The sequence below is a fragment of the Cetorhinus maximus genome, chromosome 16 (genome assembly GCF_964194155.1).
Source record: "Cetorhinus maximus chromosome 16, sCetMax3.hap1.1, whole genome shotgun sequence".
Taxonomy (NCBI): Eukaryota; Metazoa; Chordata; class Chondrichthyes; order Lamniformes; family Cetorhinidae; genus Cetorhinus; species Cetorhinus maximus.
The window spans coordinates 12,669,107-12,686,724 of record NC_135894.1 but is presented as its reverse complement, the minus strand read 5'-3'; the positions used below and the strand labels follow the sequence as shown (position 1 = coordinate 12,686,724).

Sequence of the window (17,618 nt, the reverse complement as noted above, 5' to 3'; positions counted from 1 at the left end):
CCCAAAGATAATTGGAGGAAATTTCTGCTCGTCCTGTACCGGACTTTGGATAAGCAGTCTGACAATTGAGGAACAGTGGATGAGTCAAGAGAGGTGGTGGTGAGATAGAACAGGGCGTTATCAGTCTACATGTAGAACTATCGTTGTGTGTTTTCGAATGATCTCGCTTGTGGGGTAGCACGTAGATGAGAAGTAGGAAGGGGCCAAGGACAGATCCTTGGAGGACACGAGAGAAAACAGTACAGGAGAGAAGCCATTTCAGGTGATTCTCTGACCATGACTGAATAGGTAAAAATGGATAAAAGCAAAATACTGCGGATGTTGGAAATCTGAAACAAAAATAGAGAACGGTGGAGAAACTCAGCAGGTCTAACAGCATCTGTGGAGGGGAAAAAAAGGCCAGTGATAGGTGGAGGCAAAGGAGAGATTGCCAGTGACGTCATGGGCAAAAGGACAGACAGGTGTTAATGATAGTGATACTGGCTAAAGGTGGTGTTGATGGTGGCATTAAGGTCAGAAAGCAGAGTGTGATAATGGCAGGACAAGGGTAAGCACTCTGGAAAGAACAACATGAACAAGTGACAGATGACCCTTGTGGGGGTGGGATGGGGGGAGGGGACGGTGGTGGGAAAAAAGATGGAAAATAGGATAAAAGGTGGGGATAAAACAATGAATAAAAATGAATTTAAATAAAAATAAAAATAAGTGGATAAAACTTCAGGTGAAGCAGTGCTTCACTTGCATCTCTTTCAATTTGGTCTACTATATTCGCCGCTCCCCTACATTGGAGAGACCAAACGCAGACTGGGTGATCGCTTTACAGAACACCTTCGGTCTGTCCGCAAGCATGACCCAGACCTCCCTGTCGCTGGCCATTTTAACACTCCACCCTGCTCTCTTGCCCACATGTCTGTCCTTGGCTTGCTGCAATGTTCCAGTGAAGCTCAACGCAAACTGGAGGAACAGCACCTCATCTTCCGACTAGGCACTTTACAGCCTTCCGGCTGTAACATTGAGTTCAACACCTTCAGACCATAAACTCTCTCCTCTATCCCCACCCACTTTTTTCAATATTCATTCTCATTTCTTAATTTTATTTTTTATCCACTTATTTTTATTTATATTCATTTTTATTCATTGTTTTATCCTATTTTCAATCTTTTTTCCCAGCACTGTCCCCTCCTCCAACCCCACCCCCACCCTCACAAGGGCCATCTGTCACTTGTACATGTTGTTCTTTCCAGAGTGCTTACCCTTGCCCTGCTATTATCACATTCTGCTTTCTGACCTTAATGCCACCATCTGCACCTCCTTTAGTCAGTATCGCTATCAGTAACACCCCTTTGTCTATGACATCTCTGGCAATCTCTCCTTTGCCTCTACCTATCACTGGCCTGTCCAGCTTCACCCCCCTTAAACAGTATAAATTTCATTACATTTTTACTTCTCTTTAGCTCTGAGGAGTCATAAGGACTCGAAACATTAACTGTTTTTTTTCTCTCCACAGATGCTGTTAGGCCTGCTGAGTTTTTCCACCATTAGGTAAAAATAGAGTCAGGCAAGCTCAGACCTTCCTGGCTGGATGGCAATGGAGAGATGTTGGAGGAGGGTGGTGTGATCAAAGGCTGTAGAGAGGCCAAAAAGGACGAAGAAAGATAGTTGATCTCTGTCACACTCACATAGCAAAGCCGCAAATAACATCCTAAGAGTCATTTCGGTACTGTGGCAGGAGCAAAAACCTAACTGGAGAATTTCAAACGTGGGTGTTCAGGTTTAAGCACTTTGGAGATGAAAGGGAGGCAGAAAGAAGGGTGCGGGGGTGGGTAGTTTCCAAGGACAGAGGTGTTGGTATTTGGAGGACAGGAGTGATGTTGGCAGGTTTGAAGGGTAGGGAAACAGTAAGAAGAGAGAGACAATACTGACTAACATGGGAGCAAGAAGGGGCAGCTGGGAGGTCAGCAGTTTAATGGGAATAGAGTCAAGGATACAGGAGGTGGGTCTCATGGACAAGATGAGCTCATGGAGGACAAATGGGAAATAGGACAGAAACTGACGCATATTCAGGGATAGGACAGGGGGAACCTTAGAGGACATTTAGCCCAGGGGAAGGGAGGGACATGCAAACACAGCTAATCAGATGGTCTCAATGTTAATGACGAGGAAATCCATGAGCTCCTCACACTCACTACAGGTGAGGGTGGAGGAGGAAGGGGAGAGGGGTTAAGAAGATATTTTGCAGTAAAGAAAAGAAGCTGGGGGTTATCCTTACATTCCAGGATGATCAGGATGCAACAGTGCTTTATGTGGGTCAGTCAGATCTGGTGATGAATGGCTAATCCAGTTGACTGCCATATATGTTGAAGTTTGCGTCCCTTGAACATAAGGGAATGGAGATGAGGGTTGTACCGGGGTGGGGGTTGGTGAGAGACACAAAAGGTTTTAGTGGGGACCATGGTATCAAGAGGTAGAGATAAGGGTGGGTTGAGTAGACTTGTAGCTGCAGAAGTGTCGTGGTGAAGAGACACCATAGGCTACACAGTGAGGTTTAGAAAGTGCAGCTCCAAGTGAATCGGTGGAAAGCGCTACAATAAATTGATCAGAGGTGGCCTTTTCTGTGACACAATGGAAGTAGCAAGACCATGAAAGACAGCAAGGTCAAGGGGGCAGTTGTGAAGACTGCAGACAGATCAAGAAGGACGTGGGTGGGGGATTGGGCGAGGTGTTGGATGGTGGGGGAGATAGTTTAACACCAACGTCATAGCTACAGCGACGGGCAGGGTGTTTAGCTCAGCGGGCGCCCGTGATCGGCGGGCCTGGGAGGGCCGGGGAACAGACCCCCAACCCTGATCGGCCCCCCCAAATGTGATTTCACGCCAGCTGGCCTTGCACTGCTGGGTGGGGTGCGGGAGGAGGGCGAGCGCTGAAGTCAGCGCGGGTGCGCAGGGGAGCGCGGAACAAAAGCTCCCTGGAGGCAGAGAGCTGCCTCAGGGAGCTGAAGAGTTTAAATGCAAAAAAATGAAGATTTTAAAAACTGGGAAAAAGGCCCTTACATCAGAATCAGTCATCGGAACATATGGATGATGAAAATTCTGTCCAAACATTTTAATTTAAAAAAAAATTAATATCGGAAACCTCATCCCCGCCCATGGCTAAGGTTTCCTGAAAACTGCAAAGGCCGCCTGGCCAATTTGCCCGCCCGCCAACCCTAACATTGGACGAGCAGCGGAAAATCTCAGTTAATTACTACTTTAATGGCCTCACTAGACCTCATAAGAGATAGCTGAAAAGATAGTGGAGGCGTTAGTGGTGATCTTTCAGGAATCACTGGAGTCAGGGAGGGTCCCAGAGGACTGGAAAATCGCTAATGTAACCCCTCTGTTTAAGAAGGGAGTGAGGCAAAAGATGGGAAATTACAGGCCGATTAGCCTGACCTTGGTCGTTGGTAAGATTTTAGAGTCCATTATTAAGGATGAGATTTCAGAATACTTGGAAGTGCATGGTAAAATAGGGCAAAGTCAGCATGGTTTCATCAAGGGGAGGTCATGCCTGACAAATCTGTTAGAATTCTTTGAGGAGGTAATGAGTGGGTTAGACAAAGGAGAGCCAATGGATGTTATCTACTTGGACTTCCAGAAGGCCTTTGACAAGGTGCCGCACAGGAGGCTGCTCAGTAAGATAAGAGCCCATGGTGTTAGAGGCAAGGTACTAGCATGGATAGAAGATTGGCTGTCTGGCAGGAGGCAGAGAGTGGGGTCCATCTCAGGATGGCGGCCGGTGACTAGTGGAGTTCCGCAGGGGTCAGTGATGGGACCACAACTTTTCACTTTATACATTAATGATCTAGATGAAGAAACTGAGGGCATCCTGGCTAAATTTGCAGATGATACAAAGATAGGTGGAGGGACAGGTAGTATTGAGGAGGCGGGGAGGCTGCAGAAGGATTTGGACAGGTTAGGAGAATAGGCAAAGAAGTGGCAGATGGAATACAACGTGGGCAAGTGAGAGGTCATGCACTTTGGTAGGAAGAATAGAGGCATAGACTATTTTCTAAATGGGGAAAGAATTCAGAAATCTGGAGTGCAAAGGGACTTGGGAGTCCGAGTCCAGGATTCTCTTAAGGTTAACTTGCAGGTTGAGTCAGTAGTTAGGAAGGCAAATGCAATGTTGGCATTTATTTCAAGAGGACTAGAATATAAAAGCAGGGATGTGCTGCTGAGGCTTTTTAAGGCTCTGGTCAAACCACATTTAGAATATTGTGAGCAATTTTGGGCCCCGTATCTCAGGAAGGATGTGCTGGCCCTGGAGTGGGTCCAGAGGAGGTTCACGAGAATGATCCCAGGAATGAAAGGCTTAACATGTGAGGAATGTTTGAGGACTCTGGGTCTATACTCGATGGAGTTTAGAAGGATGAGGGGGGATCTGATTGAAACTTACAGAATACTGAAAGGCCTGGATAGTGTGGACGTGGGGAAGATGTTTCCATTAGTAGGAGAGACTAGGACCCAGGGGCACAGCCTCAGAGTAAAGGGAAGACCTTTTAGAACAGAGATGAGGAGAAACTTCTTTAGCCGGAGAATGGTGAATCTATGGAATTCGTTGCCACAGAAGGCTGTGGAGGCCAGGTCATTGAGTGTGTTTAAGACCGAGATAGATAGGTTCTTGATTGGTAAAGGGATCAAAGGTTACGGGGAGAAGGCAGGAGAATGGGGTTGAGAAACTTATCAGCCATGATTGAATGGCGGAGCAGACTCGGTGGGCCGGATGGCCTAATTTCTGCTCTTATGTCTTATGGTCTTACAACTGTCGGTCGGCACCCTTCCGACCCTCGCCGGCCAAAATATCACGCAACGACGTGGGACGCTCGCGTTATTTCAGGCTCGAGCTGGTCAGGCACGTGCCTGCACATTGAGTGAAAAATTCGGCCCCAATGTCATTTGTAACTTTAATAAGTACCACAGTGCAAATTTGATTGGAATTTTGGAAAAGATGGGTTTGGGAAGCAACAGCCATTCATGGACTTTGGAAAGGGAGGTTGGGGTTGGGATTGGGGGCAGCAGTTTGGTGGGGAGGGGTCACAAAATGGTTTTTGAGGAGATGGGGATGGCGGCAGATTTGAAGGAGTGGGGGACAGTACCGGTGTCATGAGAACCATTAACCAATACTTCAGATCTTTCCAATTATTATTTAGGTTTCCAAGACTCCAGGAAATTGAGATAGATTAAGTAAAATCTTACCTTATCTCAAAACTTCTAATTAGTTGATTTTTTTTCCACCCAGTGCTTCAACCCAATCAAGTTTGCAGATATCAGTGCTAGAGAATGGAATATGACACCATTGTGGGTACCTCGACCCTGCATCAAGCATCCCAGGTGAGGGGGAGGTAGCACAAACCTCCTGTGGTTGCACCCACAACTTTCCTTAGCCCACCTTACAACAGCACACCTCAGTGCAATATTTCATTTTTTTCCACTTCCCACACCTGTTATCTTTGCAACATCGCTGATAAAAATGGCAAAACTGTAGATATTTTGTAGCGTCACCTCAAAGGTGTTTCTCTTCAGAGCATCGCAGCCAGGTAACGATGAAAACTTTTAATGAGTCAATCACAGCTAGATATGAGCCTATACACAGGAATGAAAACAGTTTGCTAATATAGTGCTTCCTCGTTCACTGCTAATGACTTGGTCCATGCTGGAGCGGCACAGTGCACAAGCTGCAGCATAATGCTGGTGCAAGTTGCAGAGAAGGGGCACAACCATGAGGGGCATGTGTAACCTGGGGACAAGAACTTTGTATTCAGTGCACTGGAGGGCAGGAATGTTAATGGAGTTTGGTGAGGGTAGGGGAGATGGACGAGCGAAACAGAAAGTGGGCGGTGGAGTTTTGATCAAGTTGGACTTTGTGTAGGGTGGAGCTCATGACAGGCGAGGGCAATGTTACATAGTAGAACATCAGTAATCATAGATAAGGGCCTCAAAAGCAATGCAGGAGGAATCATAGAATGAGACAGCATGGGGGAGGCCATTTGGCCCACTGTGCTTGTGCCAGACCTTTTAAAGAGCTATCCAATTTGTCGCATTCCACTGCCCATAGCCCTGTGAATTTTTCCAATTTTGAAAGTTATTATTGCATCTCTTTCCACCACCCTTACAGGCAGTGCATCCCAAATTACAACAACTTGGGCAGAAATATTTTCTCATGTCCCCTCTAGTTCTTTTACCAATTACTTCTGGTTACTGACCCTACGGTCACTGGTTTCTCTATATTTACTTGATCAAACTCCTTTGTGATTTCAGACAACTCTATATCAAATCTCCCATTAACCTTCTTTGCTTCAAGTCAAACAACCCCAGTTTTCCAGCTTCTCTACATTAATGGAGCCTTTATCGCTGGTACCATTCCAGTAAATTTCCTCTGCATCCCCACAAAGGCCTTCACATCCTTCCTAAAGCATGGTGCCCAGCATTGGCCACAATACTCTAGCTGGGGCCAAGCCAGTGATTGTACGCTATGCCTCTATTTGTAAAACCAACCAGATACATGGCAATGCTTCAGAGGTTAACTATCTTGGATGACAGGTTGTGGAGTTTGAAGCTCGGCTCAAGATTGGAAGATTCAGCACTTGGAGGAACTACCAAAGCTACAGAATGCACTTTGTGCAAGAGAACTCAATGCCCATCACCAGGTATAACCTTCCATTAGCACAACTGGCCAAGCTGGCTGAGTCCTAAAAGACTTAGATGTTGGACTAGGCTTGCAGCAGGTGGTGAGAGGGAATAATCTACCTGACCTTGACATGGACTAGCAGCAGAGGCTTCTGTTCAAGACAGAATTGTTAGAAGTGAAATATTGCACAAGTCCTTGTGCAGACCAAGTCTCATCTTCAAACAGAGGATACCGTCCATTTGACATATGGAACTACCACGGTGTAAAATGGGGTTGATTAGAATAGATCTATCAGCTCAAAAGTGGACCATCTGAAGCAACAGAACTGTATTCCACAACAATCTGTAAACTCAGTCAGAGCTCTCTCTCACATCTCCAACACCTTCAAGCCAGTTGACCAATTTTGGATGAATGAGGAGTGTAGAAAGCATGCTAAGGGATCACGTCAAAGATCGGAATTCTTAACACACCTGGTTGAGGATGGAAGTGGACAATTAAGCAACTAACAGAAGGAGGCAACTCATTTTAACATTCCCATCATCAACCTGAGTGCCAAACAAAGCAAAGGCCACAGGGTTCGATAACATGCCAGCTATAATGCCTAAGACCTGTGCCCCAGAACTAGATGTATCGCTAGGCAAGCTGCTCCGGCACAGTTACAACATTGGCGCCTACCCAATAATGTGGAACACTGACCTGCTATGTCTTGTCCACAAAAAGCAGGGCAAATCCAACCCAGCCATCAGTCAATTTCCAATCAGCAAAGAGATGGGCTGAATCATCAACTAAGCTATCAAACTGCTCTTATTCACCAAGACTCAGTTTGATTAAGCCAGGATCACTGGGCTCCAGACTTTATGGGTCCAAACATGAACATGAGAGAGTTATAATCTAGATATAATTTGAAACCGATTGCCCTTGATCTCAAAGCAAATTCAACCAAATATGACAGGAGCCCCAGTAAACCTGAACGGAATGGGAATCAGGGGAGAAACTCTCCCATGGCTGGAGTATTTTGTGACACAGAGAAAGATAGTTGCATTTATGGAAGGCCAATTGTCTCAGTTCCAGAATATTACTGTAGGAGTTCCTCAGGGCAGCATTCTAGGCCTAACTATGTTCAGCTGCTTCAGCAATGACCTTCGCTACATCTCAAGGTCAAAAATGGGGTTGGTTGTTGATGATTACAGAGGTTCAGGTCTATGCATAATTCTACAGATAATGAAGCAACCCATGTCTGCATATGGCAAGATCTACACAACGCCCAGACTTGGGCTGATAAGTAGCAAGTAACACTTGAACTAAACAAGAACCAGGCAATGAGCACTTCAAAGAAGAGATAATCTAACCACCTCTCCATGACATTCAATGGCATCACCATCGCCAGGGTCCCTTACCATTAACACCCTGGGTTGGGTGGTGGTGGTGGGTGGGGGGGGGAATCACCATTCACCCGGTACTCAATTGGACCAGCCATATAAACGTAGTGGTTACTGCGGCAAGTTAGAAGCTGGGTATTCTGCAGAAAGCTGCTCGCACCCTGACCCCTCAAAGCCTGTCCACCCCCTAGAAGACACAAGTCAGGAATGTTATGGAATATTCTCTACTGTCCTGGACAAGTGTTGCTTCAACAAGTGGGCAAGAGAATTAAGAGTGATGAAACTAAGGTGGGAAGGTAGAGTTCAGATATAGGTCAATCATGTTCTAATTGAATGGTGCGGCAGGCTAAAGGGGCTGAATAGCACACTTCCAATCCTAGGCAACAATACTTATGAAGCTCAATGCAATTCCAAGAAAAAACAGCAAATTGATTGGAACTATCCGCTAACTCCATCCACTAGCTTAAACACCCCGTCTTCCCACTGTATCTTTGCTGCACTGTGTACTACCTGCAGGAGGCACTGCAGGATGTCCTCAAGGCATTTTCAACAGACCCCACCTCCCATCCCCCACCCAAATCTGCAACAGGAGGTATGGGAACACCATCAAATCCAAGCTCTCCTCCAAATCACACACCACCCGAAATTGCACATATATTGCCTGTGAATATATTCCTTGTGGTCAGGTCAAAATTCTGGAACTACTTACATAATAGACTTATGGCAGCCTCTCAACCACAGGGATTGCAGTGGTTCAAGAGGGCAACTAGGGCTGGGCAGTAAATGCCAGCAATGTTCAAATTCTCAGCATTAAGATACATAAAAAAAAAACATCTCGTTCAGCCTAAGCAAGCCTTTGAGCAGTGCTGGAGTCAGGGCAAGGTCCTGGAAATTTGAGAGAGCAAAGTGTGAAGCTTTGATTATCCAAATGACTAAATTTGTTTTGAAGGATTGAGGGAGACCTAAATTGGCACCATGGAGTTGAATTAAAGGCTTAAGCCCATGGTCTGCAATCTCAGATCGCAATCAGACTGCTGCAAGGTGGTCAAGCACTTGCTACTAGGAGGAAGGTAAAAGAATAGAAAACTGGCACTGAATTGATACGGAACAACTTCTGTACCCCCCTTTCCTTAAGAGCACAATTGCAGAGGCCAAGCAGGATAGATGATCTCTTGACAGAGCTAGCGTATGGCCGGGAATGTCCGAGTAAATGAACGGAGACAGGCTTCAAATGAGGCAAAATAAATCTCCAAAGCTGGAATTTCAAAACTATACTCCGGGCAACATTCATTTTATTCTGGAAAAACTCAGCAGGTCTGGCAGCATCGGTGGAGAAGAGCACAGTTGACGTTTCGAGTCCTCACGACCCTTCAACAGAACTAAGTAAAAATAGAAAAGAGGTGAAATATAAGCTGGTTTGTTTGGGGTGGGGGGGGGTGGAAGTGGGGGAACAGGTAGAGTTGGATAGGGGGCCAGTGATAGGTGGAGATAACCAAAAGATGTCATAGACAAAAGGACAAAGAGGTGTTGAAGGTGGTGATATTATCTAAGGAATGTGCTAATTAAGGGTAGAAAGCAGGATGAGCGAGGTACAGATAGCCCTAGTGGGGGTGGGGTGAAGGGGAGGGATCGAAACAGGCTAAAAGGTAAAGAAAAAACAATGGATGGAAATACATTTAAAAATAATGGAAATTAGGTGGGAAAAGAAAAATCTATATAAATTATTGGAAAAAAATGGGGGGATCGGAAAGGGGGTGGGGATGGAGGAGAGAGTTCATGATCTAAAATTGTTGAACTCAATATTCAGTCCAGAAGGCTGTAAAGTGCCTAGTCGGAAGATGAGGTGCTGTTCCTCCAGTTTGCGTTGAGCTTCACTGGAACATTGCAGCAGGCCAAGGACGGACATGTGGGCATGAGAGCAGGGTGGAGTGTTGAAATGGCAAGCGACAGGGAGGTCTGGGTCATGCTTGCGGACAGACCGAAGGTGTTCTGCAAAGCGGTGTTGCACCTTCTGCGGTTGCATGGGAAGGTGCCGTGGGAAGGGGTTCCCATGCAACCACAGAAGGTGCAATACCTGCCCCTTTACTTCCCCCTCCTCACCGTCCAAGGGCCCAAACACTCCTTTCAAGTGAAGCAGCATTTCACTTGCACTTCCCTCAATTTAGTCTACTGCATTCGTTGCTCCCAATGCGGATTCCTCTACATTGGAGAGACCAAACGCAGACTGGGTGACCGCTTCGCAGAACACCTTCGGTCTGTCCGCAAGCATGACCCAGACCTCCCTGTCGCTTGCCATTTTAACACTCCACCCTGCTCTCATGCCCACATGTCCGTCCTTGGCCTGCTGCATTGTTCCAGTGAAGCTCAACGCAAACTGGAGGAACAGCACCTCATCTTCCGACTAGGCACTTTACAGCCTTCCGGACTGAATATTGAGTTCAACAATTTTAGATCATGAACTCTCTCCTCCATCCCCACCCCCTTTCCGATCCCCCCCCTTTTTTTTCCAATAATTTATATAGATTTTTCTTTTCCCACCTATTTCCATTATTTTTAAATGTATTTCCATCCATTGTTTTATCTCTGCCTTTTAGCCTATTTCGATCCCTTCCCTTCACCCCACCCCACCCCACCCCCACTAGGGCTATCTGTACCTTGCTTGTCCTGCTTTCTACCCTTAATTAGCACATTCCTTAAATAATATCACCACCTTCAACACCTGTTTGTACTTTTGTCTATGACATCTTTTGGTTATCTCCACCCATCACTGGCCCTCTATCCAGCTCTACCTGTCCCACCCCCCTTTAAACCAGCTTATATTTCACCTCTTTTCTATTTTTCCTTAGTTCTGTTGAAGAGTCATACGGACTCGAAACGTTAACTGTGTTCCTCTCCGCAGATGCTGCCAGACCTGCTGAGTTTCTCCAGGTATTTTTATTTTTGTTTTGCATTTCCAACATCCGCAGTTTTTTGCTTTTATTCATTTTATTCTCTCCCTCTTTGAATCTCCCAACTGTAGCATGACTTGTGCACTGAATTCAAAATCTTTGTCAATAATCTTTCCATCTATGTAATCTGTTCCTGTATCCACACCTAAACATTCCTCTTTTCTCTAGTTCAATGGCTTTTGTGCATTCCTTCACCACCCCCCCCACCATTCACGGCAAAGCTTCCATTCAACTCTCTGGAATTATGTTCCTTAGCCACTTTGTCCTTTTCACCACTTTCTAAGAACCTCAAGACCAATCACACCCTCCCCCAAGATAGCTCTCCCTTTCTGGCTTGGTGTCAATTTTCCTTCAGCCTATTTCTGGAAGTACCTTGGGGACTCCATTGCGTGGTAGACACAATAAAAATCCAAGTTATTACTGTCACTACTCTGCTCGCTATCGCCCACCCACTCTTTCTTTATTAGATTAAATCTTTCTCTACTCTTTTATTACATTATACAGCTCTTAACCTAATTAGTACCTTAATTTCATTCAGTTGTCCTGCTCCTTCCAGTTAGCACCTCCAATAACATTAGCAACATTGCTTGATAAAATCCTGGTTTCAGTTGAAGCACAGAGGCTGCAGGAATACTCACCGAGGGCCTTTTCTTTGTTTTTATCCAGAAGCAGATGGTGCTCTCCCCCGGCAGGGTCCATTCGCATATCCTCGCTGCCAGGAATCTCTCCTCTCGTTTCCAACATCACACACGTGGACTCAACAGACAGCAGCCCACTCTCTCGGGTGTAGCAGGCTGGATGCAAGTTGCACGCATTCCCAATTATTTCAGCAGTGGCGTCCACTGGCTGAAGGACAGGAGCAGAGTCAGTGCAGGCACCACCAACCAACAAACCTCTGGAAGCCACATGCAGTCCACAAACCTCCTGGGTTTCCATGGTTTCGTTTCTAAACTGCAAGCAAAACATTCAAAAAAAAAGACATCATTTATGAAGCAGGGGAGGAGGTGCTGTTTTTGATGAACTAAATTTAGTTTGTACAACACAGTGGATCAAGTGTTTTTTTAATGTTAAAATCACCACATAGTGCATTACAAAAATAAAAGCTGTACGGAGAGGAAGGGAGAAAAGAAAAAGTAGAGAGTTTTAAGTAATATTAAGAGCATCTTGTGCACTGCTAGTAAATGCAGAGCTACACTGACTGGGGCAATCCTTTCTGTCCCCGATAATCAATGTCACGTGAGCCAATCGCAAATAAGGATGACATTTGGTACATGCTAATGTCAGTATATTTACACTTGGGAGGCAGGCTTACGAGAACAGAGTAAAAACATGCGATTAGGTCAGCGTCCAGATCCTGAACAGCTATCCAGGAACCCTTGCTGTAAAGTGTAGCTGAACGAATATGAATTTGCTGCATCAATGCGATTGGTGGTGGAACACTGTAAAAATAAGACCATCATTTCATCTTTCATCCTGGCTTTAAAAATTCCAGGAACCTCACCAGGTCTAAGCTTCCCTTCATCCATTGGTCCATTGTGTGTGTAAAAAAAAATACATAAGACACTAAAACAGATCAATAAATTCACTCTGCTACCCCTGAAAAATAATCATGTGTTGATTTGTGAAGGAATTACAAACTAATTTATTTGCTTTTTAAAAAATTTATAAAAGCAAATGAACAGAAGATATATAAGACCATAATAAGACCGTAAGGCATAGGAGCAGAAATTAGGCCATTCGGCCCATCGAGTCTGCTCCGCCATTCAATCATGGCTGATAAGTTTTTTAACCCCATTCTCCCGCCTTCTCCCCGTAACCTTTGATCCCCTTACCAATCAAGAACCTAAATAATCTCAGCTGGCAAAACTACGCAAGCAAATGTGAGCTTTTGTATCTTTATAGCAAATATTTAGAGAAAATTTATCATTTTAATCTGGTTGGAGACAGGTACTTAACCGCTGTATAAAAGGTTGAAGCTTCTGCACAGGAGTTTTCTTTCTTTCTCATGCTCAAATCAAATCTCCTGCCATTCTCCACTGCTGCCTCAATTCACATATTCTGCGATTCTTGAATGGGAGAATTTGTTTCCTTTTTCAAAATATTCTTTCATGAGATGTGGGTGTCACTAGCAAGGTCAGTATTTGTTGCCCATCCCTAACTGTCTATGAACTGAGTGGCTTGCTAGGGCATTTCAGAGGGCAGTTAAGAGCCAACCACATTGCTGTGGGTCTGGAGTCACAGGTAGGCCAGACCGGGTAAGGATGGCAGATTTCCTTCCCTGAAGGACATTAGTGAACCAAATGGGTTTTTACAACAATCGATAATCGTTTCATGGACACCATTACTGAGACTAACTTTATGTTCCAGATTTTATTAATTAATTGAATTTGAATTCTACCAGCTACCTTTGTGGGACTTGAACCCTTGTCCTCTGAGCATTAGCCTGGGCCTCTGGATCACTAGCTCATTGACATTATCACTACACCACTATTTCTTTCCATTACTTTCCCATGGTTGCATATCGCCAACATTCCCTTTAAATCTACAAAATTGACATCTCCTGATGTTTAATTTGATGTTTACCCAACCAAACGTCAAATTAAGATATGGCCAAATTAATTAAGAATGCATAAATGGACACTGGAACATAAAGCCTGTTTGTTCATTGCCTCAAGGTCAAACACAATCATACCTTCTAAAGTGCATATTTTAGGTGTTATACACTCTTATATTTCATCAACTAATATAAAACATAACTTAATAGAGAAAGGGTTTTGTGAACAGAGCGCTGATTCTTCTTTTTAAAACAAAAAGGAAAAGCATTTGATTCTTCAGTTCATTCTTGGGATTGTTGTGTGCAATTAAAGGCTAAACACACAGTGGAATGAAAATGATGGATTTGAAATAGCACCAGACGTTTAAATTAGAAAATCCTCCAGCCACTTTTCTTTTCGAAGTGGCTGAAGTGTTCGGTCTGGCTCGCAATCACCATTCGTGGGAGGAAGCTAGGAAAACACTTTTATCATTTTTGACAAGCCAAACAAGGGAGGCATCAGAAGTCCCAGGAAATTCTGGTGTGGCAAAAGTCATTTGCGCCATGATATCCTGGGACCATGTGTCATAACTTGGGCCTTGCAAGACAGGTCTCTTTGCAAACTCTGTGCTGATGGCTCCGAAATGTCCAGATTCATACGTGGTCAAGTTGGCAAGGTACCTTAGGCCGCCAGTACATGTTAACCTGCACCCCAGCACGAGGAGGGGAATGGAGGAACAAAAATGAAAGGCTACCTCAGGCCCATTGCATCAACATCATCTTGATTTCAGTAAAATAAGTCACCTTTTTGAGTTCCGAGAATACTACTTAAAAGGTTGTTTTTTTTTCTAAAATGCATCTTGGGCACCCAACTGGATGGTGAACCTTACTGAGCTTATCCTACTAAGCAAGGAGTGTGCAGATTACAAACGCCAACACTAAATAGCCGCTTTCACTTCCTGAGTTGCACTACTGACCAGTGTTGAGTTTTACTCCACCTTGTGCTGCTTTAGAATGTTGAACAGGAGATGTCCCTCCTCAAATCAGGTCATCAAGCTCTTCTTCCCAGCAGAACCACTGGGATTGACTTGGTTTACTGTCTCACTGAAATATGCGCTTCTCACAATATGGGCACATCTTTCGTATTGGGCTGTAATGCCAGTTCAAATAATCCACAACCTTCTGACATTATTTTCCAAATAAGAGCTCATATACCAGGCAGTGCACGCCCTATTTGAAACTTCCAACATGTGTTGAAAAAGATAGCTTTTGCCTAAAATAAACACCGAAGTGTACACAGCCCCAGTAGTCTGCAAATATCTTTTAACACTTGTGAATGCCTCAAATTCATCTGTTGCTGCAACATCATCCCAGCGGAGTTTGTCAAGCTCTCTGCTGTCGTTCCTGTCCAGAATCACACAGTGCAGAAGAGGCCCTTTGGCCCATCGAGTCTGCACCGACACGTGAGAAACACCTGACCTACCTACCTAACCCCATTTACCAGCACTTGGCCCATAGCCTTGAACGTTATGACGTGCCAAGTGCTCATCCAGGTACTTTTTAAAGGATGTGAGGCAACCCGCCTCCACCACCCTCCCAGGCAGTGCATTCCAGACCGTCACCACCCTCTGGGTAAAAAAGTTTTTCCTCACATCCCCCCTAAACCTCCTGCCCCTCACCTTGAACTTGTGTCCCCTCGTGACTGACCCTTCGACTAAGGGGAACAGCTGCTCCCTATCCACCCTGTCCATGCCCCTCAATCTTGTACACCTCGATCAGGTCACCCCTCAATCTTCTCTGCTCCAACGAAAACAACCCAAGTCTACCCAACCTCTCTTCATAACTTAAATGTTTCAACCCAGGCAACATCCTGGTGAATCTCCTCTGCACCCCCTCCAGTGCAATCACATCCTTCCTATAATGTGGCGACCAGAACTGCACACAGTTCTCCAGCTGTGGCCTCACCAAGGTTCTATACAACTCTGACATGACCTCCCTACCTTTGTAATCTATGCCTCGATTGATAAAGGCAAGTGTCCCATATGCCTTTTTCACCACCCCACTAACATGTCCCTCCGCCTTCAGAGATCTATGGACACAGACGCCAAGGTCCCTTTGTTCCTCAGAACTTCCTAGTGTCATGCTGTTCATTGAATACTTCCTTGTCAAATTACTCCTTCCCAAGTGTATCACCTCACACTTTTCAGGGTTAAATTCCATCTGCCACTTATCTGCCCATTTGACCATCCCATTTATATCTTCCTGCAGCTCAAGACACTCAACCTCACTGTTAACCACCCGGCCAATCTTTGTGTCGTCCGCAAACTTACTAATCCTACCCCCAACATAGTCATCTATGTCGTTTAAATAAATGACGAATAATAGGGGACCCAGCACAGATCCCTGTGGTACACCACTGGACACTGGCTTCCAGTCACTGAAGCATCCTTCTGTCATCACCCTCTGTCTCCTACAACTAAGCCAATTTTGAATCCATCTTATCAAATTACCCTGTATCCCATGTGCACATCCCTGATTCTCTTGGAACCTCTATGGTGCCGATCTCACTCTCCACCCTCACTCTAACTCCATCTGCAGAAAGGCTTTGAAAGGGCTCACATCGACACTGGTACTGGATACTGCCGCAGTCTATATATGTACGTTAAAAAAAACTTGGCTGAAAACGTACCACAGTTTGCAATGCACACAGGGAGCCTGGTACTTACTTTGATGACTGTCATCCCGAATGCATTTTAAAATTCACTCAGTTTTAATTCAATGCCAAAGAGCTGTGCGGCAGTGGTGGGAGCAGTTACTGTTGATTTGGCAGTAACAGGGAAGTTAACATGTACACACTGATGTGCTAATTCTGTCTTTCAACAAGGTGCAAATACACAGGCTGAGCTCATAGCTCAACCGATTCATTCCAATGTCAAATCTAGCAGATGAGTCATTTCAGCCATTTTGGCCACATCCCCCCGCACCACACCGGATGTCCCCCGCCCCCCCCACCCCTCCGCCCACCCCACCCACATCTCCCCGCACCCCCTCACCCACCCCCCCGCCTCCCCCATATCCCTCCGCCCACCCCCACATCCCCCCACCACTTCCCCACCCCCGCTCCCCCCACACACATCCCTCCACCCACCCACACGTCCCCCTGCCCCCCCACCCCTCTGCACCCCCCACCCACACCCCTCTGCACCCCCCCACCCCCACCACCCTGACGTGTGGGTAAAGACCTGGGAGCAGGTGTCTTCCCACCCACTTGTGAAAGGGATTGTTGTGCATCACTTGAGAGGAAAACTGAACTGGGAATATTAGTTTTTTTTAAAGAGTGGAACATATGGTGCCACATTAACCCCAGCAAAGTCCACAAGCGCATAAAAATCATCAGGTGATTAAGAACCTTTTGATTTAGATGATACCTGTTTTTGAAAGTGGGGGGGAGGGGGTGGGGTGGAAATGGGTAGATGAACAGAACAGGTAAAGGAATATAAAAGCAAAATACTGCGGATGCTGGAAATCTAGAACAAAAACAAAAATAGCTGGAAAAACTCAGCAGGTCTAACAGCATCTGTGGAGTGGGATACAGTTGACGTTTCGAGTCCGTATGACCCTTCATCTGATGCTGTCAGACCTGCTGGGTTTTTCCAGATAAAGGAAGAATTGTTCCTGTATTGTGGAAACACACATAAACTCTATTGTCAACTCAGAAGCACTGGCAGAGGCAGAGTAACAGTGACAATGGGGAGGAGGGAGGGGTTTAGACGCACACGTTAACCTCAAGTCTGGGTTTCCCCACATGCTGTGCAGTTCATGGCTTGCAGCCTCTGGCCCCAGTGGGTTCTCCACCTGGGAGTATGATAGGCTTGGCCTCAGGTTGGGAGGCTGCGCTCTGGATGAAGCAATAAGATCACGGAGGTCTGATCCTCGATGAACTGACGATGGTGAAGAGCTTGGGGGAGATGGGAGAAAGCACAGTTGCGCCTCCTGGACTGCAATAACCTTCCCTCCAGCATAAAGTCAAGTAAGGATGTTCGCTGATGTTTGCACAGTGTTCAGTACCATCTGCAACTCCTCAGATACTGA

At 45.6% G+C, this 17,618-nt stretch overlaps 1 protein-coding gene across 3 annotated transcripts in view; it reads right to left on the bottom strand.

The window, feature by feature from the left end:
- txlng (taxilin gamma) overlaps positions 1–17,618 on the bottom strand; it is a 60,475-nt gene that overhangs the window by 22,984 nt on the left and 19,873 nt on the right. For all 3 annotated transcript variants that reach the window (XM_078559379.1, XM_078559381.1, XM_078559380.1), the window contains one exon: positions 11,632–11,944. In XM_078559379.1, coding sequence (XP_078415505.1) covers positions 11,632–11,944 — 313 coding nt within the window. The remainder of the gene's footprint in view (positions 1–11,631; positions 11,945–17,618) is intronic.